The 25,345-nt window shown below is 37.9% G+C and overlaps 10 protein-coding genes across 13 annotated transcripts; all 10 read left to right on the top strand.

The window, feature by feature from the left end:
* Positions 1-59: 59 nt before the first annotated feature.
* Positions 60-1,861, top strand: LOC139105830 (odorant receptor 4-like). The gene is made up of 4 exons (XM_070662129.1): positions 60-844; positions 1,101-1,200; positions 1,341-1,451; positions 1,595-1,861. Exons 1-4 carry the CDS (start codon positions 66-68, stop codon positions 1,856-1,858), a joined length of 1,254 nt encoding a protein of 417 aa, XP_070518230.1. The 5' UTR covers positions 60-65; the 3' UTR covers positions 1,859-1,861.
* A 641-nt stretch (positions 1,862-2,502) lies between these two features.
* LOC139105822 (odorant receptor 4-like) lies at positions 2,503-4,438 on the top strand. Its single transcript, XM_070662120.1, has 5 exons — positions 2,503-3,293; positions 3,378-3,477; positions 3,666-3,776; positions 4,054-4,209; positions 4,357-4,438. The coding sequence occupies exons 1-5, from the start codon at positions 2,503-2,505 to the stop codon at positions 4,408-4,410; spliced, it is 1,212 nt and encodes a 403-aa protein (XP_070518221.1). The 3' UTR covers positions 4,411-4,438.
* Positions 4,439-5,463: 1,025 nt separating this feature from the next.
* LOC139105815 (odorant receptor 4-like) lies at positions 5,464-7,316 on the top strand. The gene is made up of 5 exons (XM_070662112.1): positions 5,464-6,257; positions 6,475-6,574; positions 6,745-6,855; positions 7,012-7,167; positions 7,225-7,316. The coding sequence occupies exons 1-5, from the start codon at positions 5,476-5,478 to the stop codon at positions 7,276-7,278; spliced, it is 1,203 nt and encodes a 400-aa protein (XP_070518213.1). The 5' UTR covers positions 5,464-5,475; the 3' UTR covers positions 7,279-7,316.
* Positions 7,317-7,993: 677 nt separating this feature from the next.
* On the top strand, positions 7,994-9,667 carry LOC139105820 (odorant receptor 10-like). The gene is made up of 5 exons (XM_070662118.1): positions 7,994-8,772; positions 8,888-8,987; positions 9,092-9,202; positions 9,265-9,420; positions 9,564-9,667. Exons 1-5 carry the CDS (start codon positions 7,994-7,996, stop codon positions 9,615-9,617), a joined length of 1,200 nt encoding a protein of 399 aa, XP_070518219.1. The 3' UTR covers positions 9,618-9,667.
* A 21-nt stretch (positions 9,668-9,688) lies between these two features.
* On the top strand, positions 9,689-12,020 carry LOC139105805 (odorant receptor 33a-like). The gene is made up of 5 exons (XM_070662100.1): positions 9,689-11,171; positions 11,251-11,350; positions 11,502-11,612; positions 11,703-11,858; positions 11,929-12,020. Exons 1-5 carry the CDS (start codon positions 10,369-10,371, stop codon positions 11,977-11,979), a joined length of 1,221 nt encoding a protein of 406 aa, XP_070518201.1. The 5' UTR covers positions 9,689-10,368; the 3' UTR covers positions 11,980-12,020.
* LOC139105804 (odorant receptor 4-like) lies at positions 11,897-14,529 on the top strand. 2 transcript variants are annotated; one of them, XM_070662098.1, is made up of 5 exons: positions 11,897-13,325; positions 13,594-13,693; positions 13,815-13,925; positions 14,095-14,250; positions 14,437-14,529. In XM_070662098.1, exons 1-5 carry the CDS (start codon positions 12,529-12,531, stop codon positions 14,488-14,490), a joined length of 1,218 nt encoding a protein of 405 aa, XP_070518199.1. In that variant the 5' UTR covers positions 11,897-12,528; the 3' UTR covers positions 14,491-14,529. The 2 variants fall into 2 exon arrangements, with proteins under 2 accessions (XP_070518199.1, XP_070518198.1); XM_070662097.1 differs by lacking the exon at positions 14,437-14,529 and having other exon boundaries at positions 14,095-14,315.
* A 511-nt stretch (positions 14,530-15,040) lies between these two features.
* Positions 15,041-17,792, top strand: LOC139105802 (odorant receptor 10-like). The gene is made up of 5 exons (XM_070662094.1): positions 15,041-15,865; positions 16,069-16,168; positions 16,291-16,401; positions 16,485-16,640; positions 16,856-17,792. The coding sequence occupies exons 1-5, from the start codon at positions 15,042-15,044 to the stop codon at positions 16,907-16,909; spliced, it is 1,245 nt and encodes a 414-aa protein (XP_070518195.1). The 5' UTR covers position 15,041; the 3' UTR covers positions 16,910-17,792.
* Positions 17,793-17,847: 55 nt separating this feature from the next.
* On the top strand, positions 17,848-20,217 carry LOC139105816 (odorant receptor 10-like). The gene is made up of 5 exons (XM_070662113.1): positions 17,848-19,095; positions 19,287-19,386; positions 19,511-19,621; positions 19,741-19,896; positions 20,084-20,217. The coding sequence occupies exons 1-5, from the start codon at positions 18,275-18,277 to the stop codon at positions 20,135-20,137; spliced, it is 1,242 nt and encodes a 413-aa protein (XP_070518214.1). The 5' UTR covers positions 17,848-18,274; the 3' UTR covers positions 20,138-20,217.
* A 664-nt stretch (positions 20,218-20,881) lies between these two features.
* On the top strand, positions 20,882-22,693 carry LOC139105800 (odorant receptor 10-like). 2 transcript variants are annotated; one of them, XM_070662092.1, is made up of 5 exons: positions 20,882-21,699; positions 21,883-21,982; positions 22,098-22,208; positions 22,344-22,499; positions 22,583-22,693. In XM_070662092.1, the coding sequence occupies exons 1-5, from the start codon at positions 20,882-20,884 to the stop codon at positions 22,634-22,636; spliced, it is 1,239 nt and encodes a 412-aa protein (XP_070518193.1). In that variant the 3' UTR covers positions 22,637-22,693. The 2 variants fall into 2 exon arrangements, with proteins under 2 accessions (XP_070518193.1, XP_070518191.1); XM_070662090.1 differs by having other exon boundaries at positions 21,883-22,208.
* A 168-nt stretch (positions 22,694-22,861) lies between these two features.
* On the top strand, positions 22,862-24,972 carry LOC139105798 (odorant receptor 4-like). 2 transcript variants are annotated; one of them, XM_070662088.1, is made up of 5 exons: positions 22,862-23,979; positions 24,164-24,263; positions 24,396-24,506; positions 24,661-24,816; positions 24,886-24,972. In XM_070662088.1, the coding sequence occupies exons 1-5, from the start codon at positions 22,862-22,864 to the stop codon at positions 24,937-24,939; spliced, it is 1,539 nt and encodes a 512-aa protein (XP_070518189.1). In that variant the 3' UTR covers positions 24,940-24,972. The 2 variants fall into 2 exon arrangements, with proteins under 2 accessions (XP_070518189.1, XP_070518188.1); XM_070662087.1 differs by having other exon boundaries at positions 24,661-24,954.
* The last annotated feature ends 373 nt before the right edge of the window (positions 24,973-25,345 follow it).

The following is a 25,345-nucleotide window of genomic DNA, read 5'->3' as shown; positions in this document are numbered from 1 at the left end:
TCCGCGCTCCAGAGCGAAAGAAAGAGATTGTATTCGACAATTGTAGAATTAATCCACCCGTCAAGATGTTCGCCAACAAGTATTACGAGCGCGACGTAGAGAATGCTTTCGCGATGAACCGCTTTTTCTTTCGCCTAGTAGGTTTGTGGCCGCTGCAGCCCGTAGATTCATTCATCCCGAATGCAGTAGAATCAATCGTGATGGCCATCACGTGTTTTGCTTTTGTCGTAGGCGAATTAACGCCGACTGCTCTCTACACAGCTATAAAAATAACGGACGTACGATTAAGGCTAAAAGCCGCGGGCAGCGTGATATTCGCGGTAGTGGGACTGATTAAATACTCTTACATGCTGTTTAACAAGAGTCAAGTGCGAAACTGCTTAATGCTGATCGACAAGGACTGGCAAAACGTCATCAATTCGGACGAACGCATCTTGATGATCGATCAAGTGAGATTTAGCAAACGTTTAATTATGATTTGCGTCGTATTCGTCTATATGACCGGCGTGTTCGTTCGAATGCTTTTGCCGTTCTACACGGGGAAGATCGTTACTCCTGATAACGTTACAATCAGACCGCTGCCGGTTGTGGCCTATCTCGTTATAGTCGACGTGCAACGCAGTCCCTTTTACGAAATCGTATTTTTCGTCCAATTTTTCGGGGGATTTTTCAAGTACACGCTGACGGTGGCGGTTTTTAGTTTCATGACCGTTTGCGCAATGCACTTTTGCGCGCAGTCGAACGTACTCGTGACGTTAATGAACGATCTCGTGAACGAGAGCCGGCCGGAATACGTGAACAAGAAACTGGCTATTATCGTGGAGCATCAAATCAAAACAAGAAAGTGAGTCTCTTTTCTCGCATAGAAGTACGATGGTGCAACGAAATAAGCTCGCCCATTTTTTTAACATAATTCAAACTTCACTAGAGATTATGTCAGCGATAAGAATTTAATACACGATAGATTCCACGAAAAATAGGGTAATGTGCCATAGACTAAAAAAAAAATTTTTTTTTAATTTGTTTTTACGTGGAATTAACAAATAGCTAATTTTTGTTAAAAGCACATACATTCATTCTTTTCTTACCATACGTTTTAGTTTCTTACAATTGGTGCAGTATGTCACTCAGTATCCAAGTTTAATAGAAGTTCTGGGATCTACGGTAATGTTGTGCTTCGCAGTATATTACATTACCACAGTGCGTAGAAATATTTACGTAACAATAAATAAAAAAAAAAAATAATAATAAAACATATAAGTTTAAGTTAACTTTAACACAGCAAGAATTCTGTGATCTTGATCTTATAAAAATATTAATACAATTTGTGTAATTTACAGGAATGGGAAGACCATAATTTCCTTCGAATGTTCACATTCATCATTGCGCTGGCAATGTTCACTTTCGATTTATTTATCTATTGTTACATGGGCGAACAAGTCATCTCTCAGGTACGTTGTCAAGTAGTTATTTGTCGACAAAAATTTAAAAAAAAAAAGATATTTAAAATATTTAATAAATAACAAATATTGGAATTAGCATTGTGTTTATCGCTCGTTCTATTAACAATAATAAATAATTGATAACAAATTAGGAAGAGAAAGTATCTTTAACAGCGTGCACCTTAGAATGGCATCATCTTCCGAGTGCAAAAGCGCGAGCATTAATTTTACTTATAATTATTTCCGAACATCCGTTAAAACTTAGGGCAGGAAATTTCATTGATCTCTCTCTAAGAACGTTTAGCGACGTGAGTGATTTTATTAAACTCAAGTTTATGTTTAATAATAATAATAATAATAAAGTTAATAACAGAATTTCTTGCGGAAAAAGAAAGCAATTAATAAAGATATATTAATAGAGATACATTGATTTTAGGTAGTCAAGATGGCCGTAACGTATTTTAATCTTATTCGTTCAACAGTTAATTAACGTTTGAGAAATAATCGTAAGCATACGAAACTAAGACTAATAGCAACGAATATCTAGAATAATAGAACAGAAGTAGTAATATGAATATTTTTCATCGTCAAATATCTGCATTCCAAATAAAGTATTAAATTTATATACAGTTAATATACAGTTGTGGTTCTACTTAAATCTGGTTGCTTAATAAAAACATATTCCACACGTGTTCTTACGGACTGTCATCGAAACTGTTAGCTTCGCGTAGTCATCGCTATGATTGGAAGTTAGATTCCAGAAAGAGAAAAAGTTAAACGTAATGATTTTCCTAGTTTGCGGTAAAAGTCAACGCACGTAAGCGGATAAGAATACAGTTCATGGAAAACGATTTCGCCTCCGGTGAGCGATTCCATTTAGAAACTTTACTGCTTTTGCTCTCTCGTCTCATGCGACGTTTAAATTCTTAAAATGCGCGAGGATATGCGCGAACGATGACTTGATCGCGGTCAGCGAGAATGCACTTCGATGACTGCTGGCGATTCAGTTCGCGTTCAGATTTCGCATTAAGTGAACGGGTAGAGCCCGAGGGTACCGCAGATGGTAAAAATGCCGCGAAACCTGAGTCATCAGAACGATATTTTATACATTACGCGACCAACTCGCAATATATTGCTCGCGCTCGGCGCCTGGCCCTCCATCGGCAAAGAGCGATCTGTATATCCGAGAGTACACAATCTTTTCCTAATCTTTATATCCTACGCTCTCCTCTCTTCCGACATTATACCCGGCGTCCTTTACTGGCTGATAGAAGGAACGGCGCGTATTCGACTACAAATGATCCCTCTTCTCCTCTACGACGTCATGTCCGCTAGCCAGTACGGGATATTTATATTTCGCTACGATCAGCTCAGGCGATGTTTGAAGCACGTCGAGGAGGATTGGCAGAACGTTTTGACCGCGGATACACGGGATATAATGCTGAAATCTGCGAGAATGGGCAAGCGACTGGTTACGATCTGCGGTGTCTTCATGTACAGCGGTTCTCTTACCTTTCGAATAATTATACCGTTGTCCCAAGGAAAGATCGTCACCGATCAGAATGCCACGATAAGACAATTCGCCAGTCCGGGCTACTACTTTTCTCTCGACGTGCAAGCGAGCCCAGTTTACGAAACGGTCTTTATAATTCAATGTTTAACAGGACTCATTACAGTTTCGGTCGCGACAAGCGCGTGCGGCCTGACAGCAATTTTCGTGGTGCACGCTTGCGGCCAGCTGAAAATTCTGATCGACTTGATGAGAGACCTCGTGCAAAAACAGTGGAAAAACGAATGTGAAGTAAACGAGAAACTGATCAAAGTAGTCGAGCATCAAATAAGAGTACGCAAGTAAGTCCGCAATTTTGCGAGTGTTGTCTATGCTTACAATTTTAACACTTGTACGAATTAATTGTTGTCTTGGATAATTTTTAGTTTTTTACGACTGGTGCAGGATACCTTGCAAGAAGTGTATTTAATGGAAGTTTTGGTGAACACAGTAACGATTTGCCTTTTAGTGTATTTTATGTTAGTGGTTCGTAAATTAATCAAATAATTTTAACAGATTGATTAATATTTTTGGTTTTCCATAAAAAAAAGAACCAGAAACAAAAGAAGAGACATTCGATAATTTATCGTAATTTAAAATTTTCTTTTAATCATTATTTCAAAGCTGATTAGCAATAATTATAATATAATGACTTAAGGCATTTATATTTATAGGATTGGCAAAGTAGAAATATAACAATTTTATGTAGTTACGTGATAAGCATTACAAATGTAATAATTCATATATTTCTATTTTGCTATACTGGTGAACAACTTAGCACCCAGGTATGTTTCACAAATATTAATAACACAACGTTTCACCATTATTAAATTATTTTTTAAATCTTCGTAAATTAAATTGCATTTAATTTTATGAAAATTTCATTAAAAAAAAAAAAACGCTATTGCATGCTAAAAATAAGTTTCATAAATTTCTTTGCGAATTATCATGAAAGAAACACAGGAATCGTGTTGCAATATCACTGAGATAACAAATGAAACGTTTGATAAAAAGATATCTTTATGGCTATTTTGTGCTACGTGATGGAAAACTCACCGACAGGCAGAAAAGGTAGCAATCACATCCTGCGAACTTGAATGGTATCGTCTTCCGGACAAAAAAGCGCGAAGCATTGTATTGCTAATGATTATGTCTAACGCGCCGACTAAAATCTCAGCTGGAAAATTCGTCGACCTTTCGCTCAAAACGTTCGGTGACGTAAGTCAATTAATTTAACGCTAACGCATTTTATAATTTTAATAAAAAGTTATAAAAATTTTATTAAATTATTCCATGCTTAATATTCGTAATAATTACTGTAATTGTCGGCAAATCAAAAAAGAAACCGATTAAACGTGCTTTTAGGTCATGAAAACAGCTGGGGCGTATTTCAATATGCTCCGAAACGTAGTCGAATAAATCTTTAAATTTCACTAGTTGAATATATTAACCAAAACGTAAACTGCATTTGAAATTAAAATAGGAGTGGTCCTTATACTAAGAACAAGTGGCGTGCTCGTTAAATTTTACCACAGTAATTTAGATAATATTAAATCGATATCGTCGACGTACGAGGTGATACATTCAACGTGACAACGAAAATTGTTTCCTGGCCGGCAAGGTTTTGTTGCGATCCCGCAAATTACGATGTAGGAAGACATAAAGATAAATACATTTTCCTAGTTGCTACAAAGATCGTTGAATGGATAATAATACTTTCCTTGGAAAACAGTCTGTCCCTCTCGACAAGTAACTTTCCTCGCCGACTCTCGCAGTCTCTGGCTCTTCACGCAACCCTTGAATTATTAACACGTGCAAACGCAAGAGAGTTCTAGCTGTGAATTTACTTCGCAATCAACTTTCGTCTTTGTTCATCAGTCGTGATTCACGACGCAAATTAAAAGTTAGTTAAACCGCGAGTTGAGAGCAGTCATTAAGCAATTAAAAATGTGCTTCGTATTACGAAAGCAACTGCGTTGTAATACGTACCGAGACGTAGTTCAATAATTTAATTACGACGTAAATATTGTATATAATGTGCCGTGCGTTTTTTTTTATTATTTTATTACCCTGCGTAACGCACAAGGGATTTTATTCGCGAAAAATAACTGAGGCAGTATTAAGTCAACAAAGCAGGAAGAAACAAAGTTAGATACCGTAACTTTCCTCCCTGCTGCGCTAGGAAAAAGTTGATAAATAAAAACACATTTTACGGGAAGCGATTCCCTCCCGATTTGTAGTAATTTCACTTTCAAACTTCGTTTTGTGAGCTTACTCAAGAATTCTAAACGCACATTACTTATTCCTTTGCAATGACTGGTCAATTGTTTGATACGCAAGCGCGTTTACGTACCGAGTTGTTCTCCGCGTTGGAAAATCAAGCGCCGCGATCAGTGATGAAAAAGCACGACTCCGGTCATTGTTCTTGGCGCTGCGCGACGTCCCGCATTACATAACGTCGAAACTCGGTAAAAATACGCGACGATGGCAAACACGTATCCAAATAAAAATTATAAAAGCGACATAAAGTTCACCACGCAATTGAACCGCGTCTTTTGCCGTCTACTGGGCATCTGGCCGGAGACAGAGACCTCGTTTCTTAAAAGCCTCGAGAGGTTTTCGTTGATATTGGGGTGCTACTTTCTCCTCAGTTGCGAGCTGATTCCGACAATTTTGTACATAATATTCGTGGAAAAACGTGCCCGTGTCAGATTGAAGCTTATATCGTCTATTATGTTCACGGTGCTGTCGGTTCTCAAGTATAGCAGCCTGGTGCTCAGCAAAAACCGAGTGCGAGATTGTCTGGCGCGAGTGAAGAACGATTGGCGAAATGTCGCCGGCGCGAACACTCGTAATTCGATGCTCGAGAAAGCTAAGACCGCGAGACGACTGCTGATCCTGTGCGGTATATTCATGTACACTTCCGGCTTGTATTTTCGTACAATCGTGCCGTTAAGCAAAGGAAAGACCGTCACCAGTCAGAACGTTACGATCAGATATTTGCCGTGCCCGAGCTACTTCGTTTTTTTCAACGGGCAGATCAGTCCCGCGTACGAAATTATGTTTTTCATACAGTTCTGTTCAGGATTCATCAAGTACACCATCACAGTGGCGATCTGCAGTCTCGCCGCTCTTTTTGCTATGCATTTATGCGGACAGCTGGAAATATTGATGACCCTGATAGACAATTTGATAAACGAAACAGAGGTGAAAAATTTGGACAAAAGACTGGCCTTAATTGTAGAACATCAAAATAATATGCGGAAGTAAGTTTTACTTATATACATTATATCTTTATATCTATATCAAATCATTTTTTTTTTTTTTTAATTACTTATGTTGAGATAAGCATCTTTGAAATCGATTAAATCTTGTACAAAGTTAATACATTACGTAATTATATTGTATCATTTTTTATTACAAAATTTTTCTTTTAATATAACAGGTAGAGATTTTCTAAAATTTCTACGCGTCCCTTTATAGTTTTTTACGATTGGTGCAGAGTACTTTGGGGAATACGAGCTTGTTAGAAGTAATGGGATGTACAATAATTTTGTGCCTCCTAGGACACGATATTATCACGGTGCGCCTAAATAATTATGCAATGATAACGGCTCGAGAAATTATATAATTAAAAAAAAAAAGAAAAAAAAGAAAATAAGAAAAAGAAAAATATTCTAAAATTCGATGCTGATTACGTTTGAAGCACGCGCTATTTCGCGGACACGATAAATATAATTGTCGATCTTACAGGAGTGGGAAGATCAAAATGTTATATCCATGTGCTCCTATCTCATTTTACTCACGTCGATTGGATTCAACATTTATATCTTTTGTTTTATCGGCGAACAGCTTTCTGTAGAGGTATCGTATACTTACGTTTCGAATTTAATTGCTTACAGAAGCTAAACATTTTTTTTTTTTTTAAGTAATAAGACGGAAAATAGGTATGTCGAACAGTCGTCTTTCCGATTTTATGCTGCAATAATTATACTGTAAATAATTTGTTAATGAAAATAGGGAGAGAAGTTAGCATTGGCAGTGTGTACGTTCGCTTGGTACCGTCTTCCATATACGAAAGCACGAGCATTGATGTTAATCATAGCCATGTCGATCGTCCCGACGAAACTGAGAGCCGGAAAGTTTTTCGATCTTTCCATCAGAACTTTTGGTGATGTAAGTAACGGGCCTGAAGATAAAGAATGACTGATAAAGATATATGCTATATTCTAGGTCGTTAAAACGGCAGTGACGTATCTGAATTTCATTCGGAAAATAATGGAATAATAATTTGACAGCTTGCACAAAAATGTCTGATTATATTTTCTCGTAACCGTAGCATCGTTCAGTAGAAATTGACTAAAGAATAAAGAAGTTAAAGTAAAAAAAAAAAATTATATATATATAATGCATTTCTTTTAATACTTATCCTGAATAAAACAAAATGTTACAAGACATAAATCTACGATTCAATTAAATTTTACTTAAAATGACGATTGACGTCATTGGGCGTTTAATTTTTAATTACAATTTTTTTTTTACTTGTGTCAAATTTGCAAAAGTTAATGTAAAAATTTAATACAAACTGTCTGTCGCAAAGCTTATTTTATGTTTCTAAAGAAAAGTGATATATTTCATTGAACATGAAGTGATCAACTTACTATCAAAGAATCAATACGTCATGTACGGCTTTCTTTCACCGTGCTTACTATTTTTTCTCGCGTTTTATAAAGTCGCCAGACTTCCCGTCACGGTACTCCCTGTTTCTCGAACACGAACGTCAACCCCAACAACTTTTGTAACTTTCCCATAATTTACAAGAGGGAAAGAAAAAAAAGATTGCGGGTAACAATCTATTGTTCTATATTTGTCGTCAATCCCTCACCTTCTTCCGTTCTCGTCGAAGACGCAAGCGCAGCGTCATTCACATATTCTGCTTCATGACAGTGCTGCCCGATTAGTTCTCTATCGGCGACGTAAAGATTAACAAGATTCTCGAGACATGCACGTGAATATCGTTCACGACGAGAACATCAAGCGCACTGTGCACGTAACGCGCGGCGTTCTAAATCTAATCGGCGTATGGCCGTTGCCCGGTGACTCGTCCTATATCAGAATTGTCCAGACGAAAATGCTTCGAGTTCTATGCCAAGCCCTGCTTTACTTCATTTTTATACCAGGAATACTAAAGATCTTTCTTAAGGAATCGAACGCGCGTCGCCGCCTAAAGATGATCGGTCCGATGTGCAACTGCCTGATGGCGGTGCTGAAGCACATGATGTTGATTTGGCGGAGCGACCGAATTACGGATTGCATTAAGCACATCGAAGAAGACTGGCGTACAACGGACTTGATAGAAGATCGCAAGATCATGCTGGGCAATTCGAGAATAGGGCGCAGTCTCGCGATTCTTTGCGTGGCTTTCGTATACGGCAGCGGGTTCTCGTATCGCACGATCGTGCCGTTGTCACGCGGAGTTATTGTCACGCCGCAAAACGTTACGATCAGACCGCTAGGTTTCGCCGGTTACTATGTAATCGTCGACCCGCAAAAGACGCCGGCTTACGAGATTATCTTTTCGATTCAATTTATCTCGGGATTCGTGCAGTACTCGGTAACCAGCGGAGCTTGCAGCCTGGCGGCTCTTCTAGTTCTACACGCCTGTGGTCAAATAAAAATTCTCATCACTAAAATGGAGACTCTTACGAACATCGAGTACTCTGATAAAAGCGCGAACGTGAAACTGGCGGCCGTTGTGCGGCAGCATATCAGAATAAAAAGGTAACGTTATCACCCTAGTCGTAATTGCGCTCAAGAAATTTCAATAATCGCTGCTAATTATAAACCTAAAAAAACAGTAAATTATTAAAAATAAAATATTACTAACGCCGTTTAGCTTTTTAAGCAAGGTAGAAGAAATTTTGCAATACGTATGTTTGGTGGAAGTAGTCGGGTGCACGTTCATCTTGTGCCTTCTTGGATATTATATAATAATGGTACGCGAAATATAATGAACATGTTCAACATAAATTAAAAAAAAAAAAAGTATTAGAACGGCTTAAATCGATAGCAGATATTTTTTTTAACGCTTGTTTTGCAGGAGTGGGAAAGTAATGATGCAGTATCCATGCTAACGTACGCTATACTTCTTTTCACATTCATCTTTAATATTTTTATACTGTGTTTCATCGGGGAGCTTCTCACAGATCAGGTACTAATTAGTATTTCTTACCGAATCAACAAGAAAGATTTATTCATTATAATGTATTATAGAGCACGAAAATGTACCTTACTTTCTGTACTGCCGATTGGTATCGAATTCCGCACAAAACCGCTCGCGGTCTCGTTTTAATAATTGCGATGTCTAGCGTTCCTATTAAAATCACCGCGGGAAAATTTATGGACCTGTCTCTTAACAGTTTTGGTGCCGTAAGTGAGCTTCACGTATTTCTACATTGTTATAAAAAAAAAAAATTAAAAAAATATTTAAAAAAAAATTAATTTCTTTCCCATCATTTAATAGTTCATATCGTCATTACGAATATACAATAGAATATGCAATTACTTTTTAGATTGTGCGAACATCGGTCGCATATCTGAATATATTACGTACAACCAGTATTTAAAGCTGCGCTTCGTTAAAACAAGAAGAGTTTCGTCTGTAGGAAATCGGGGATATTAAAGTCTATGAGTTACAGTTAAATGTATATAGCACGATAGTTAGTACGACGTCAACGCAAGCATAAGAATTACAGAATTCCTTTACCCATTGTACATTTTTATATGCATATCACTTGACATTAAAGAAATTTTCTTGCAGCTGGTGTTCTAACTAAGAGAGCGATGTGCAACGTGTGTTAATATTTTACTTACACGGTATTTTGTCTACGCGGTACGAGCTACGTGCGGCACATATCGCACTTGATCCGCTTCTCTTTGGTACGTTCGTAAAAAAAAAAATGTGCAAAATGTGACTCCGAGCGCCGCGCGGCTATTCTTCTCTTTGCCCGTCGACGTCGCATTTATCTGACAATTTAATACATAAAATTTGCCAACCTCTTTCGCCTCTAACCCGGCACTATGCGCAGACGTTTCACATACGCAAGCGCGCTAGACACTTTACTTTTACCGAACAAAAAAAAAAAAAAAAAAAAAAAGACCACCGTTGTCATAAACATCTGTCCAGTCCCATGCTTGAGTTTTTAGCTCGACTAGACTAACTGTCAGTCGTAAGCCAAAAATACGAAAACGCTATCGCAGAATTGATAAAGAGCCTAGACTGGAAAAAGACAATATCAAAGCGCGAAGTCCACGGTCGGGAATTAAATCGTGTGTCAAACTTAAATTTATGTATATAAAAGAAGAGAGTAATATGAAATGAAGCTAATTATAAAGAGTCCGGTAAAAACGAGTAAACAAAATACTAATTACAATTACGCCGTGCAAGTGACTCGTTTAATTTTACGATTAATTGGCGTGTGGCCGATTCCCAGCAACGCTTCCATCGTGGAAAGAATTATGACCCGGACACAAAACGTCATTTGCTACCTTCTAACTGCGTTTCTTATCGTGCCGGGGCTACTGCGGATATTCCTGAAGGAGCACGAGTTCAAAAGTAGAATCAGATTAACTGCGCCTATCATAAATTGTGGAATGGCTTGTCTGAAGTACATCCTGCTTATGTACCACGCGAGGGAGGTGCAATTTTGCCTGGATCAAGTCTCGCAGGATTGGAATGACGCGGTCAACGAAAACGATCGCAGAATAATGCTGTCAAATGCGAAATCTGGTCGCAAGTTCGCGATCTACTCTGCTCTTTTTATGTACATCGGCGGGTTGTCTTACCGCATTTTGATACCGCTCTCGAAAGGCCGAATTCTCACGCCGATGAATACTACGGTCAGAGTGTTGGCTTGCCCGAGTTATTTCGTTTTTTTCGACGGCGGGGTCTCGCCAGCGTACGAGATTATTTTCACCCTGCAGATCTTCGCCGGGGTGATCACTTATTCAGTGAGATGCGGGATAGCCGGGCTGGCCGCGCTTTTCGTCATGCACGTTTGCGGACAGCTCAGCATTGTAGTCGACAAGGTGCATAGTCTAGACTACGTACCGAAGTCTAATAATCGAGCTGTCATGATACTGCTAGCTGATATTGTGGAGCGTCAAAATAAAATAAAAAAGTGAGCTTACAAATTTTTTTTTGTTTTTTTTTTTTTTAATTAAAATATTTGATTACGGAGATAAATTGTTTGTTTGCAGATTTCTTAAAAAAGTAGAGACAACTTTGCAATATGTATGGCTAGCAGAAGTAACTGATTCTGCAATACTCGTATGCCTTTCGTTGTACTACATTATTATGGTAATATAAATACTTTACGATCGACTTTTATACGAGTATAATAATTTTGAGAATTTTATTAATTATATCGCGTAAAAATTTAATTCACGTTGGTATTTATTGCTAATTATTATCTCGTTAATTTCAATATCTGTATGTATTAATTTTTTAGGGATTGGAGAACAATCAATTCTCAGATGTGTTCACTATGACTGTGATGCTTGCGTCTTTTGCTTTCGCTTTATTCACTAATTGTTACGTAGGACAACGGCTGACGGATCAGGTATCACGTGTTTCTATACTATAAAAATTAAATATCAACGTTTTCAATATCGTTCATAAAATGTGCACTTAATTAATAATTATAATGCAGAGCATCAAAGTTAGATTAATGATAGCCGCGTCGAAATGGTACCGCTTTCAATACAAAACGTCTCGTACTTTCGTTTTGCTAATGGCAGTCTCTAATATTCCGACAAAAATCTCAGCAGGCAAAATAGTAGAAATGTCTCTGCCTACATTTAGTAACGTAAGTATCGGAGCTCGTCTCACTTTCGTTCTTCAGTAATAAATTATTGGTCCGTTATGTACTTTTGTAGATCATTAAATCGTCGGTGGCGTATTTCAATATACTTCGAAACTTCACGTAATGGCGACAAAATAATTATCAAATATAGTACAAGTGTTCAATTGTAATTAATATTATTTTGTTTTTGAAGGAATGAGATAAACAACCAACACTTCTAATTTTAATCTCAAACTTCTCCCTTTCATAAATATTAAATCGCTTCGTTTTTTTTTTTTTTTTTTTTAAGATTTGTTCCACCAAGAGATTCAATATTGTTTTAATTAACAGTTTGCGTGACTGTTCGATAAAGCTCACAGTCCGCGATGACCTAACACAAGACCGCTCGTACTCTTGCGAAAGTCTGTCTCGCGTAAATCGATCCCGTTCTGTAATTATCATGTACAGGCAAAAAAAAAAAAATTGCGCGCATGCAACCCTTTGTACCGAACTTTTTACTGCGCCGCGACGGATACACCGCGGAGACGAAGGTGATTCACGCAGACGCGAAAACCTGGGTCACACGAACTGGCAGGTTTCGTAACTTTTGCCCGCCAGTTGTAATCGTGCGATCGCATCGCAAACTAGTGAGAAAGAAAATCGGGTTTTCTTCCGGTTCGTCCATACGTATACTATGATCGAACGAATAAATTCATGGAATTCTAACTACGAGAGCGACATTACATACACCGTGCGGGTGCACAAACTGATAATGGGCCTGATCGGTGTATGGCCGAATCTGGAGAAATCCCGGATGCAGACGAGAGTTCTGAAAGGATTTCTGAGAACCGCGTGCTGCTTCCTGCTGTCGTTTAATTTGATACCGTGGATATTACATATGTTTCTAATCCTCGACTCGTTCAAGACCCGGCTCAGGATGATCGGCGCACTCTGCTTCTACAGCATGGTGCCCGCTATGTACTGTACGCTAATGCTACGAGAGGATCGTATCAGAATATGCATGAAACACTTGCAAGAGGATTGGCGTAATGTACGGGACACGAACGACCGCAGAATCATGCTGGACGAGGCGAAGACCGGGCGTTTCATCATCGTTTGCGCCACGATATTCCTGTTCACCAGTGGCTTCACGTACCGTTTAATCACGCCAATAATGCGCAGCACGATCGTTATCGGAAATGTGACGATTAGACCGCTGGTGCAGGGGCATTATTTTATTTTTTTTGATCCACAGCAAAGCCCCGCTTACGAAATTGTATTTTCGATGCATTTGGTGACCGGCATCGTCATATACCTCGTGACGACCAGCGTCTGCGGAACGACTGCATTGTTCACTTTGCACGCTTGCGGACAACTCAAGTTGCTGGCCACTTGGCTGGAGAACTTAACGAGCGAGGATCGACGGTCGAAAGATCATGCCGTTACTCAAAGACTGGCGGCGATTGTCATACACCACGTGAGGATACGTAAGTGAGTGACTTAAATTTGTAACACGTTTCCCACTGTTTAAATTTCCATCTCATATCGATATATAAAAATTTCGTACAAAATTATAATTAATAATTTTGCTTTCTGGACTTGATTATGTACTCGTATTTTAAATATTAAATTTAAAAAATTTCTAAATGTATTTTTCAAATTAACCTTACAATATTATAAATAAAAATGTTATAACTTCAAAAAAAAATTGTAATTTATATTTTTAGAAATAATAATAACGATTAATCTTAAATTTTAGATTTTTACATCAAATACAAGACGTCGTAGGGGAAATGTGTTTTATCGAATTTATCGGAAGTACTTTAATACTGTGTCTCTTAGGATATTACGTGATAACGGTGCGCCCACAACCCGAGCGATGAATTAATATTTATTAACGTACATTTAGTTCTATGCGAAACTGTACGTAGAATTTTTGCAGCTGCCGCAAAACGTTTCAAATAAAATAATACATTTTAGGGATGGGAACGAAACGACGCCTTATCCTTCACGACGTATGCCATAATGCTCACATCTTTTACCTTTAATATTTTTATATTATGTTACATTGGGGAAGTTTTAAGTACTCAGGTAAGATGTAGAAATATCAGAAATTGCGTTCACAAATATTATTAACCAAAAGAAAAGTAGAAATAAAATACTGGAAATTAAAGAATAATAAATAATATATAAAAAAAAAATTAAATCGTTTGGAAATAAAATACTAATGAACACAAACTTGTGACACTTTACCTAACAGGGGAGTAAAGTAAATACAACTCTCTGCACAATCGATTGGTATTGCTTGCCTAGTAAAGAAGCTCGTTGTCTCGTCCTAGTAATCGCCATGGCCAGATATTCTACGAAACTTACGGCGGGTAAAGTAATCGATCTTTCGTTCAACAGCTTTGGAGCCGTAAGCAGCCACATATTTTATCCATACTGCAATAATAATAATAATAATAATAATCAATAGCTTCCACTGTAACGTGCTTAATAACATTTTTTTTTTTTTTAAGAATTACTTCATTAATAAAGTCTTAAAAATTGCATACAAATTAACATTTTGTATCGATGCAAATAAATTTTATTTAACTTTTAGGTTATTAGAACCGCGATGGCGTATTTAAATTTGTTACGGACAGTCACTCTGTAATTGCGTGAATATTACACCGTATATGAGAAAATTTGTTACATTCTGCAGATCAAGTATTTGTAATTCAAAACTTAAATAGTATCTATACAAATTTTATTCCATTTTTAATTATCAGATCTTCTTACAGCCCGTGCCGCAAACTACTTTGAAGCACATTTCTTTTTCTACGGGAAACGCACGTTCCCTCTTTCCGGTAAACACATCGCAAAGACTAACGCACATCCGTCAGCCCGCACGCGATAACATCTCTCCTCTCTTCGTGATTTTTTTAAACGAAACCTAGTCTAAGTATAACTTACGTGTTGTCTCCCTTAATGTCAACGAACATGATAGCTATTATAAGATACACTTTTCAGGAAACGACTCCCCAAGCACCACGTGGTTCTTTTCAGATAACCGCGGAAAGTTTATAATTGCTAATCGCTAAAAAAACCTCAGCACAATTTCCCTTTTTCTTCCAAGAAGGATACGAAGCGCAAGCGCAAGTCAGGCTGGAAAGACGCTCGAAGCCTCGCGGCTATCAGTACTCGGTAATCGTTCGTACTGCGATAATGGACAACCCGCCACATTATTCTAACATTCTCGACAAGCTCGGGCCGTGTAATCAGAATTACAAGAATGATTTACGGGTTAGCATGCAGCTGAACGTTTGGGTCATGAAAATAATTGGCACGTGGCCGTTAAGTCATTCATCCTGGATTGAGACGCTGTCGTACCGAGCGTTGAACGTAATCTGCTACGTGCTGCTCGCATTACTTATGATTCCTAGCGGCATGTTTATTTTTTTGGAGATCAAGGATTTTTACAATCAATTGAAACTCGGCAGCGCTCTCACCTTCTTCTTCATGGCGGCGATGAAATTCGGCGCTTTGCTGCTGCGAGAGAACGACATACGCAGATGCGTCGATTACATCGAGGGCGACTGGAGAAACGTGAAATACTCGGAGGAAAGAAAAATCATGCTGGAGAACGCGAGCTTCGGTCGCCGTTTGGTAATCGTCTGCGGTATTTTTATGTACGGCGGCTTCTTGTTCTACTGGGTGCTGGTACCGTTAACCCGTCCGAAAATCGTTGAAGAGGACGGCAATCTCACGTACCGGAGGATGGTGTTTCCAGTGCCCGGCACGATCGTCGATACTCGTCGCAGTCCCATTAACGAGATCATTTACTTCACCCAGTTATCAGCTGGCTTTATCAGCCACAATGTCACGGTAGCCGCGTGTAGCTTGGTAGCTCTCCTTGCGATGCATGCTTGCGGTCAGCTGCAAGTGCTCATGTCGTGGATGAACCATTTAGTCGACGGCCGAGATGGCATTAACGATACTACTGACGAAAGGTTGGCTAAGATAATACAGTTGCACGTACGCATTTTGAAGTAAGTGTAATGTTGAATGTATTAAAATACTGATTTATCACGCGGTATCTGAATATATCGATATTTTAATTATTTAAGTAATTTAATTGTCAGAGAATTATAAAGAATTTTTTTCTTTCTTTTTTTTTTTTTTAATAAAAATATTGCAAGAATTAAAAAGTTTATGAAGAAAAGATATGTATTCTGTTTCGTACGTTTTCTAGCTTTATATCATTAACCGAAGAATTATTGCATGAGATATCTCTGGTTGAAGTTGTGGGATGTACGTTGAATATATGTTTTCTCGGATATTATTGCATGATGGTACACATCTATTTGACATAATTATGTTCATAAATTTTATATTATTAATTATATCAAAGATGTTATAATTTCTTTCTAATATTATTTACCTGTTGATTATAAATTTTGTAAATTTATTATAGGAATGGGATTTTAAACAGCCTGTAAGCGGCTTAACGTACTTAATACTCCTCATTTCGCTAACATTCAACATATTCATATTTTGTTACATAGGCGAACTTTTAACGGAACAGGTACACCAGTTATTTTTCAACAGATCGCCGTAAAATATGCAAATTTTTCGAAATAATCACCAACAACAAAAATCTTCTGACAGACTATGAAAGTACGTGAGAGTTCGTACATGATCGACTGGTATCGACTACCGAAAAAAAAAGGTCTTGCTATCATCTTAATAATATGCATGTCGAATGCCACCACCAGACTCACTGCTGGAAATATCATTGAATTATCCATTAGCAGCTTTGGTGACGTAAGTATCCATGTAGTAAGTATTACGTATAATAAAAATTAATTTAATTATTAAAAAAAAAATTTTTTAATTTCTATTAATGACTTCTTTAAATTAATTAAATTAAAAAAATAATAATAAAAATAAACCTTCAATGAAATAAAAAAAATCTGTCGCATTCTATGATCAAAATAATAATCGTAAATATAACGATATAATTATATTCAAAACAATAGGTTATTAAATCATCTGTCGCTTACTTGAACTTGCTACGAACGTTTACTACTTGAGAAAATATTGGATAATAATAGTATTCTGGAATAATATTAAATCTTTCACGAAACAGCAGTATGTAAACTTCGTATAAATATACTTATTCAACAAATCCTGGTGATCGCACTCCGAATAAATTAATCGAAGTGTGTAATCTAGCATTAAAGAGCTTCGTATCTTTGCAATGAGTTTTCTAACTGTAAAAAAAAAGTAACGTATGACGTGTGTTATTATATATATTATTTACGTGACATACTGCTTACGCGGCACAAACAACATATGGCAAATTACACCTGACCTTACCCTTTACGTTTTGGAAGTTTAAACCTTACAAAGTTTTACGATGCCGCGCATAGCACGACAATTTGATGTCTTTGCTCGCCAGCAATGCAATTATGCGACAATTTGGCACGTGAAATTCGCTGACCCCTTTCAACCAAACCGGCATTATACGCAGATGTTTTACGCACGCAAGCACGATAGGCATTTACTTTCTACTGAAGAGAGTATTTGTCGTTACATGCATCTGTCCATGCTTCAGCTTAAATGCGAATAATTACGACACGGTATATTAATAATAAAATTAATATGTAATTATAATCGCAATAAATTCTTTCGTATTTTTTAAATATTACGCTTCAAGGAAATCCGAAAGGGCTCCTAAGCGTACTTTACATTTAGAGCTACAGCTAAAGATTTTTAATTTTTAAAATTATAGTCACTGCAAGAGAATCATTACCGTCTTAATTAATGATTCGCGTAAGTCGTGACTTGCTATGACCTGACACAAGACCGCGTGTGCTCGTACGAAAGGCCGTCTCGTGTGAATCGATTCTCTTCTGTAATTATAACGACAAAAAAAAAATTGCGCACATGCAACCCTTTGTACCGAACTTTTTACTGCACCACGGCAAAAGCACCGCGGAGGCGAAGGTGAATCACGCGCGAGAGCATGAGAAACTAGCAGGTTTCGCAACTTTTGCCCGTCGCTTATAATTGTGCGAACGTATCACAAACGAGAAAAAAGAAAAGAAAAAATAAGAATATTACAGAGAGAGGAGAACAACGAATTTGATTTCTATTTTTCGCGGAACAATGAAGTACTTCCAGTCCGTCTCGACAAGTCGCGGAAAACATCTCTTCGAAGAATCTTTCCGTTGATAATTCATGAACAGACGGGTGCAGTGTCACATGAGGAAATCTTGATTTCCCCTCGCGGAAATCGAGAATCGCGTCTAGAAAGTTCAACCCTTTATGTTCTGCCGATCGCTTGATCGCTCTTTTCCTAGAAAACTTATACAAAGTAGCGCAGGCGCAAATCACGTCGGCGATAAGCTCGTGGCTCAGTGAGTCAGTCCTTATCAATCGTCCATTCTGTAACAATGGGGAATCCGTTCCATTATCTCAACATCCATAAAAATCCCAAGCTCTACAATCAGAATTACAAAAATGATCTTCGAGTCAGCATGCAACTGAGCGTCTGGGTGATGAAGATAATCGGCACCTGGCCGTCGAGAAATTCGTGGATCGAGACACTGTGGCAGAGAGCGCTGAATATAATCTGCTACGCGCTGCTGGCCTTACTTTTAATTCCCACGTTAATTTTCATCGTCCTAGAGATCAACGACTCCTACATTAGATTAAAAATCAGCAGCGCGATTAGCTTTTTTTTTATGTCCGTTATGAAATACTGCGCCCTGCTTCTGCACGAAAATAACATACGCAAATGCCTCGACTGGATTAAGCAAGATTGGAGAAGCGTGAGGTACGCGGAAGAAAGAAAGATCATGTTGGAGAACGCGAGCTTTGGCCGACGATTGGTGGCAATTTGTAACTTCTTCATGTACGGTGGGGTATTCTTCTACTGGGTGGTGGTACCGTTATCTCGCCCAAAAATCGTCGAAGAGAACAGCAATCTCACCTATCGAATGCTGGTGTTCCCAGTGCCTAAAGTAATCGTCGACGTTCGTCGTAGTCCCGTCAACGAGATTTTTTATTTCATTCAGCTATCTGCAGCCAGTATCGGCAGTACAATCACGATCGCATCGTGCAGCCTGGCAGCCCTTTTCGCGATGCACGCTTGCGGACAGTTGCAGGTGCTCATGTCGTGGTTAAACAATTTAGTTGATGGCCGAGAAGGCGTTAACGATACCACGGACGAGAGACTGGCTGAGATAATACAATTACATATTCGCATCGTGAAGTAAGTGTGACTTCGAGCATTAAAGAATTGTATTATTGTTTGTTAAAAGTGGCGCTACTTTAAAAAGATAACTCAAAAGCGAGTCTTTAAAAAAGAAAAAATAAAATAAAAATACTGCGTCGTAAAATGTAAATTTTACGAAGTAAAACTTTGCTAAAATATATTCTACGCATTTTTGTTTTCATTTTTAGCTTTATATTGGTAACCAAGACTTTGTTGCAAGAGATATCTCTGATTGAAATCGTGGGATGTACGTTGAATATATGTTTCCTCGGATATTACTGCATGACGGTACATGTTTATTTGACGTAACAGTTTCATAAATCTTATATTCTTGAACAGTATTAAAAAACAAAATTCTTTGTTTTTAAATACTTTTCGTTCGGCAATTATAAATTTTATGTGTATATTATAGGAGTGGGATTTTAAACAACCCGTAAACGGCTTAACATATCTTACGCTTCTCCTTTCGCTAACATTCAACATATTCATATTTTGTTATATAGGCGAACTTTTAAAAGAACAGGTAGACCAATTATTTTTGAAAACGTCGTTGTTATATGCAAGTCATCTAAACGATAATATGTAATAAATAATTTTATAAATATTTCGAGATAATCGTCCATAACAGAAATCTTATGACAGATCACAAAAGTACGTGAAAGCTCATACATGATCGACTGGTATCGCCTACCAAAAAAGAAAAGTCTTGCCATCATCTTGATAATGTCTATGTCTAATGCAACGAGCAAGCTTACTGCTGGAAATATTATTGAATTGTCCATTAGCAGCTTCGGTGACGTAAGTAATACATATTTATTAACGGCAATCGACAAATTTATAAAAAATTAAAATTATGTGCTATAAATGTTTTTTGGAATTTATATCTTTAATTTTTTTACAAAAAAAAAGAAGATAAACGCGTAATAAAATAAAAAGTTTATTATGCTTAATAATTTATGTCGACGTAATATTTTAAAAACATTAGGTTATTAAATCATCTCTCACTTACTTGAACTTGCTACGAACGTTTACTATTTAAGAAAATACGATTTGGATTATAATAATACTATATTTCGGAGTGACACACTGTAATATTAAGTCTTTCATGAATCAGTACGTAAACTTCATACTAATATGTTTATTCAAAGAATCTTGCACTTAAATAAAGTGTGTAATATCGCACTATTTTATTTATTACTTAATTTATTACTTAATATGATTATTTAAAGCTTAGATTTACCGTCTTAAATGGTATGTACATTTTTATAATTGCTTTATACTTTATTATATTAATAAATCACTAATGCTTTAAATGTCTAAAGCGACAAAATAATGTACTTCTTAATATATTTATAATATTTTAAAATAATTCACTCGATTGGTGTTATAAAACACTTTTTTTTATATACACAAAATAACTTGTAATTTAAGCAATGCATTGCATAAAATGCGATAACATTTACTACTGGTATAATACTTTACGAAGCATTGACAGACTCGATAAGTCGCGGAAAACATTTCAGCGAAGAATGTAAATCTTTCCGTTGATTATTCACGAACAGACGAGTACAGTATTACGCAAGGAAATTTTTTTTCCCTCTCACGGAAATCGAGAATCGCGTCTGCAAAGTTTAACCCTTTGTGTTCTGCCGATCGCTTGATCGCCCTTTTCCTAGAAGGGAAGTCATGCCGAACGGCGCAGACGCAACGCGCGGTTTAGCTGTATTCGCTCAAACTTCCGCGCGTTTCTCTCAGTAATGATCGAACCTTAGCCATTTCAATAATGCTAAGAACAGTAACGAGTGAAACGAATCCCGCCACAGTGGCTGACGATCACGAAAGAGACATGCAACTAAGCGTCCAGCTAAACCGCTGGATACTGCAGCCGATCGGCGTCTGGCCAAAATTAACCGAGATCTCGTATACGGAGAGATACGCGTACGGACTGGTGAACGTAATGTGCACTAGTCTGATCGGCTTTCTCTTCGTACCCTCCGCCGTCTACATGGCGCTTGAAATGGACAACACGTACCACATTCTTAAACTCTCCGGGCCGTTGAGCTTCTGCCTAATGGCCGTTGTCAAGTACTCCTCGCTTATCTTTCGCGAGAACGATATTCGCCGCGGTATCAAGCACATTGAGAGCGACTGGATAACCACTCGGCATAATGGCGACCGAGTCATCATGATTAAAAGCGCGAAATTCGGCCGGCGCCTTGTCGCAATTTGCGCATTTTTCATGTACGGTGGTGCTGTGTTCTATTATCTCGCCCTGCCTTTCAGTAAAGGCAAGATTACCGAAAGCGACGGAAACCTGACGTATCGCCCGCTTGTCTATCCAGTGGCTAGAGTAATCGTTGACGCGCGGCACAGTCCCATTAGTGAGATTTTCTTTTGGATTCAGTGCCTGTCGGGTTTCATAGCGCATTCTATTACTGCCGGCGCGTGCAGTCTGGCCGCCGTTTTCGCGATGCACGCCTACGGCCGACTGGAAGTCTTAATGCAATGGATTGAACATTTAGTAGACGGTCGCGAAGACTTATGCGACAACGTGGACGAAAGATTGACGATGATTGTGCAGCAGCACGTGCGAATTTTACGGTGAGTCTTTTTCAAACAGAGATTCGTAACTCTTTAGATTTTTTTTCAGTGTAAAAAAAAATTTAATTATACTATACATATGAGCAAAGAAAGAGAGAGACAACTAATATTCATTTTCATTTATCAATCTCGCGCCTTTCTATGATACGTTGTCCAGTTAATAACGCACACGTTATCTTCCAGTTTTATATCGCTAACAGACAAAGTATTACGTGAAATATCTGTCGTGGAAATTGTAGGATGTACGTTAAACATGTGTTTTCTCGGATATTATACTCTCACGGTATGCATATCGTACAAAAAGTACGTACCACGCGAAACGAGTCTCTCCGAAACGATATTGGAGAACGATGTGCGATTACAACAGGCCCACAAACATAATTATCCTTACGTTCCAGGAATGGGAGAGCAAAGAGACTACGAGTTACATCACGTACACCGTTCTCCTTATATCTCTTACGTTCAACATTTTTATATTCTGTTATATCGGCGAGCTTGTTGCCGAAAAGGTAAAAATCCTTCAGTCAAATTCGTCTGCAGCTGTGATAAATTTAATTTAATTTATTAAAAGTTATATTAAAGTAGCGATGCAATTGTACTTGTATTTCGCGCAAAAAAAAATAAGAAAGAAATCTTGTAAACAGTGCAAAAAGATCGGCGAAGTATCATACATGATCGATTGGTATCGCCTGTCGGAGAAAAAAGGTCTCGCTCTCGTATTGATGATCGCTATGTCCAATACGTCGATCAAACTTACAGCCGGAAATCTTTTCGAGTTGTCCCTGAGTACTTTCGGCGACGTGAGTAAAAAAATATCGATGTCTATCGTATCTGTCGAGCAGTATGACTTATAAATTGTTATATATTGTTTATCCAATAATAGGTGGTTAAAACATCGGTTGCTTATTTGAACATGCTACGCACGTTAACTAATTAAAATTAATAACGAGAGTAAAAGTAACAAGATGTAAAAATTATTTATACAATCATTGCCGTTAAACAATTAGTTATCCGATCGAGAAAAAAGAGAAAAATATATACGTCTTTAATAAATAAAAAAAAATTGATAAAAATTCACTAAAGCGTTGATTAAAAAATATATATTCATTAATATTTTTTTAATTATTTTTATCGTGCCTTACTTATTATTTAATTCTGCGTAATGAGGAAACACCGGCGAATCTTCGCAAGTCCGCGGAAAATATCTTCGCGAGGAATGCGTATCTCTCCCGTTTATAATTCACGAACGAACAGGTGCGTTATCATATCAGGAAATCTTGATCCCCCTTACGCGGAAATCGCGGATTGCGTCTGTAAAGTTCACCCTTTGTTTTCTGTCGGTCGCATGATTGCCCCTTTTCCCAGGAAGGAAGTCGCGTGGAATAGCGCAGCCGCATTTGCCGCTTTCCGCACTCGAGCTTTCGCGCAATGGTCATCAGTAACCGCCGAGTTCGCAACCGTGAATGAAACCGTCATCATGAAGAAAGCAAATCCGCTCTTAACAGTTCACGATCGCAAGAAAGACCTGCAGCTGAGTATCCAGCTAAACCGCTGGATACTGAAGCCGCTCGGTGCCTGGCCGAAAGCGAGGGGAACATTGAATATAGAGAGATACGCGTACGCTATGATAAACGTCGCTTGCGTCAGTTTAATCGGCTTCCTTTTCGTACCCTCCGCAATGTACTTGGTGCTCGAGATGGACGACGCGTACAATATTTTGAAACTCACCGGACCGCTAAATTTCTGTATAATGGCCGTAATTAAATACTCCTCAATGATCTTCCGCGAGCAGGACATTCGCAGCGGCATCGAGCACATCGCGTGCGACTGGACGAACACTCAGCATCCCAATGACCGGGCGATCATGGTCAGAAACGCGAGATTCGGCCGGCGGCTCGTGTCGATTTGCGCATTTTTCATGTACGGCGGTGCCACATTCTACTACGTAGCTCTCCCGTTTAATAATGGAAAGGTTACAGAGGAAGACGGAAATTTGACGTATCGGCCATTAATGTACCCGGTCGCTAGAGTGTTAATCGACACGAGATACACCCCCATCGGCGAGATTTTTTTTTTAATACAGTGCTTGTCGGGTTTCATTGTACATTCTATCGCTACCGGCGCGTGCAGCCTGGCAGCTGCCTTCGCGATGCACGCTTACGGCCGCCTAGAAGTTTTAATTCAATGGATCGAGCACTTGGTGGACGGACGGGAAGATTTATACGACAACGTGGACGAGAGATTGGCGATGATAGTACAGCAGCATGTTCGAATCTTACAGTAAGTCATTCTCCGCGCGCTACAACGTGGATGTCTCTTACATTCGACATGTATGCCGTTGTATCATATTAAAATTTATTTTTTAATTAATTTTTAATTAATTTTAACTGATAATGTCGAATGACATTTTATTTATAAATATATTCTACGTTTAATACTTTTCGCGATGGCCGTTTTTTTACAGTTTTGTATCACTAACGGACAAAATTCTACGTGAAATATCTGTCGTGGAAATTGTAGGATGTACATTAAGCATGTGTTTCCTTGGATATTATATTGTCATGGTACGCATAACGATATGAAAAGTATGTATCACGCAGAGGCGCATCGCTACTTTCAAGCGATATCGAAGATCACCGTTCGCGGATTTTAACAAATATTGCGTGACGTAAAATACAGGAATCTTTACGTTCCAGGAATGGGAGAGTAAAGAGCTGACAAGTTACGTGACGTACATTGTCCTGTACATATCTCTTACGTTCAATATTTTTATACTTTGTTACATCGGCGAGCTTGTCGGCGAAAAGGTAAAATCTTAATAAATCTTAATATAAAATATTTTTATAATATAACAAACATGGAATTTTAATAATAATAAAATAAAAAATATATATATAGTTCTTAGCTGCGTAAACGAAGTAAAGTATTATTTGTTCACGTAAAAAATAATCCTGTCAATAGTGTAAGGAGGTTGGCGAGGTAACGTACATGATCGACTGGCACCGTTTATCAGAAAGAAGAGGCCTCAACCTAATATTAATGATCGCAATGTCCAACACGTCGGTCAGACTTACCGCCGGCAATCTGTTGGAACTGTCTCTGAGTACTTTCGGCGACGTGAGTAACGTAATGTCTATCGTATCACTTACGAGAACACAATTTATGCATTCTTTATTAAATTAACAGGTGGTTAAAACGTCAGTCGCTTATTTGAACATGCTGCGTACATTGACTTCATAAATCTTCTCCAAATTATATAAATTAATATAATCATTAATTGGAAATAAATGTTAATTAGTTATTTAATATTATATTGAGAGAGAAAAATAAATGTCGTTTTAATAAATAAAAAATTAATATTTTATTTTATAAACGTTAACGTACGTATATGTATATTATAAACCGCGATATTTTACTTGCCACAATATACTGTTTACCTAGTAATATGTCACATATCATCTGACTTACTTTTCTTTTTTTTCTGATCCGTAATTTTGAAATGTTATCACGTGGCACGTATGTGATGCACGCATCGCACAGTAATCTGTTGTAACGTTGCATTTATTTGACAGTATGGCACGTAAAATTCGCTAAACCCTTTCGTATAACCCCCTCATTATGCGCAGACGTTTTATGCACGCAAGCG

The sequence above is a fragment of the Cardiocondyla obscurior genome, linkage group LG09, assembly GCF_019399895.1.
Source record: "Cardiocondyla obscurior isolate alpha-2009 linkage group LG09, Cobs3.1, whole genome shotgun sequence".
In the NCBI taxonomy this organism is placed as follows: Eukaryota; Metazoa; Arthropoda; class Insecta; order Hymenoptera; family Formicidae; genus Cardiocondyla; species Cardiocondyla obscurior.
Note: the sequence above shows the minus strand (reverse complement) of the source record. Positions and strands in the feature narration are given on the sequence as shown.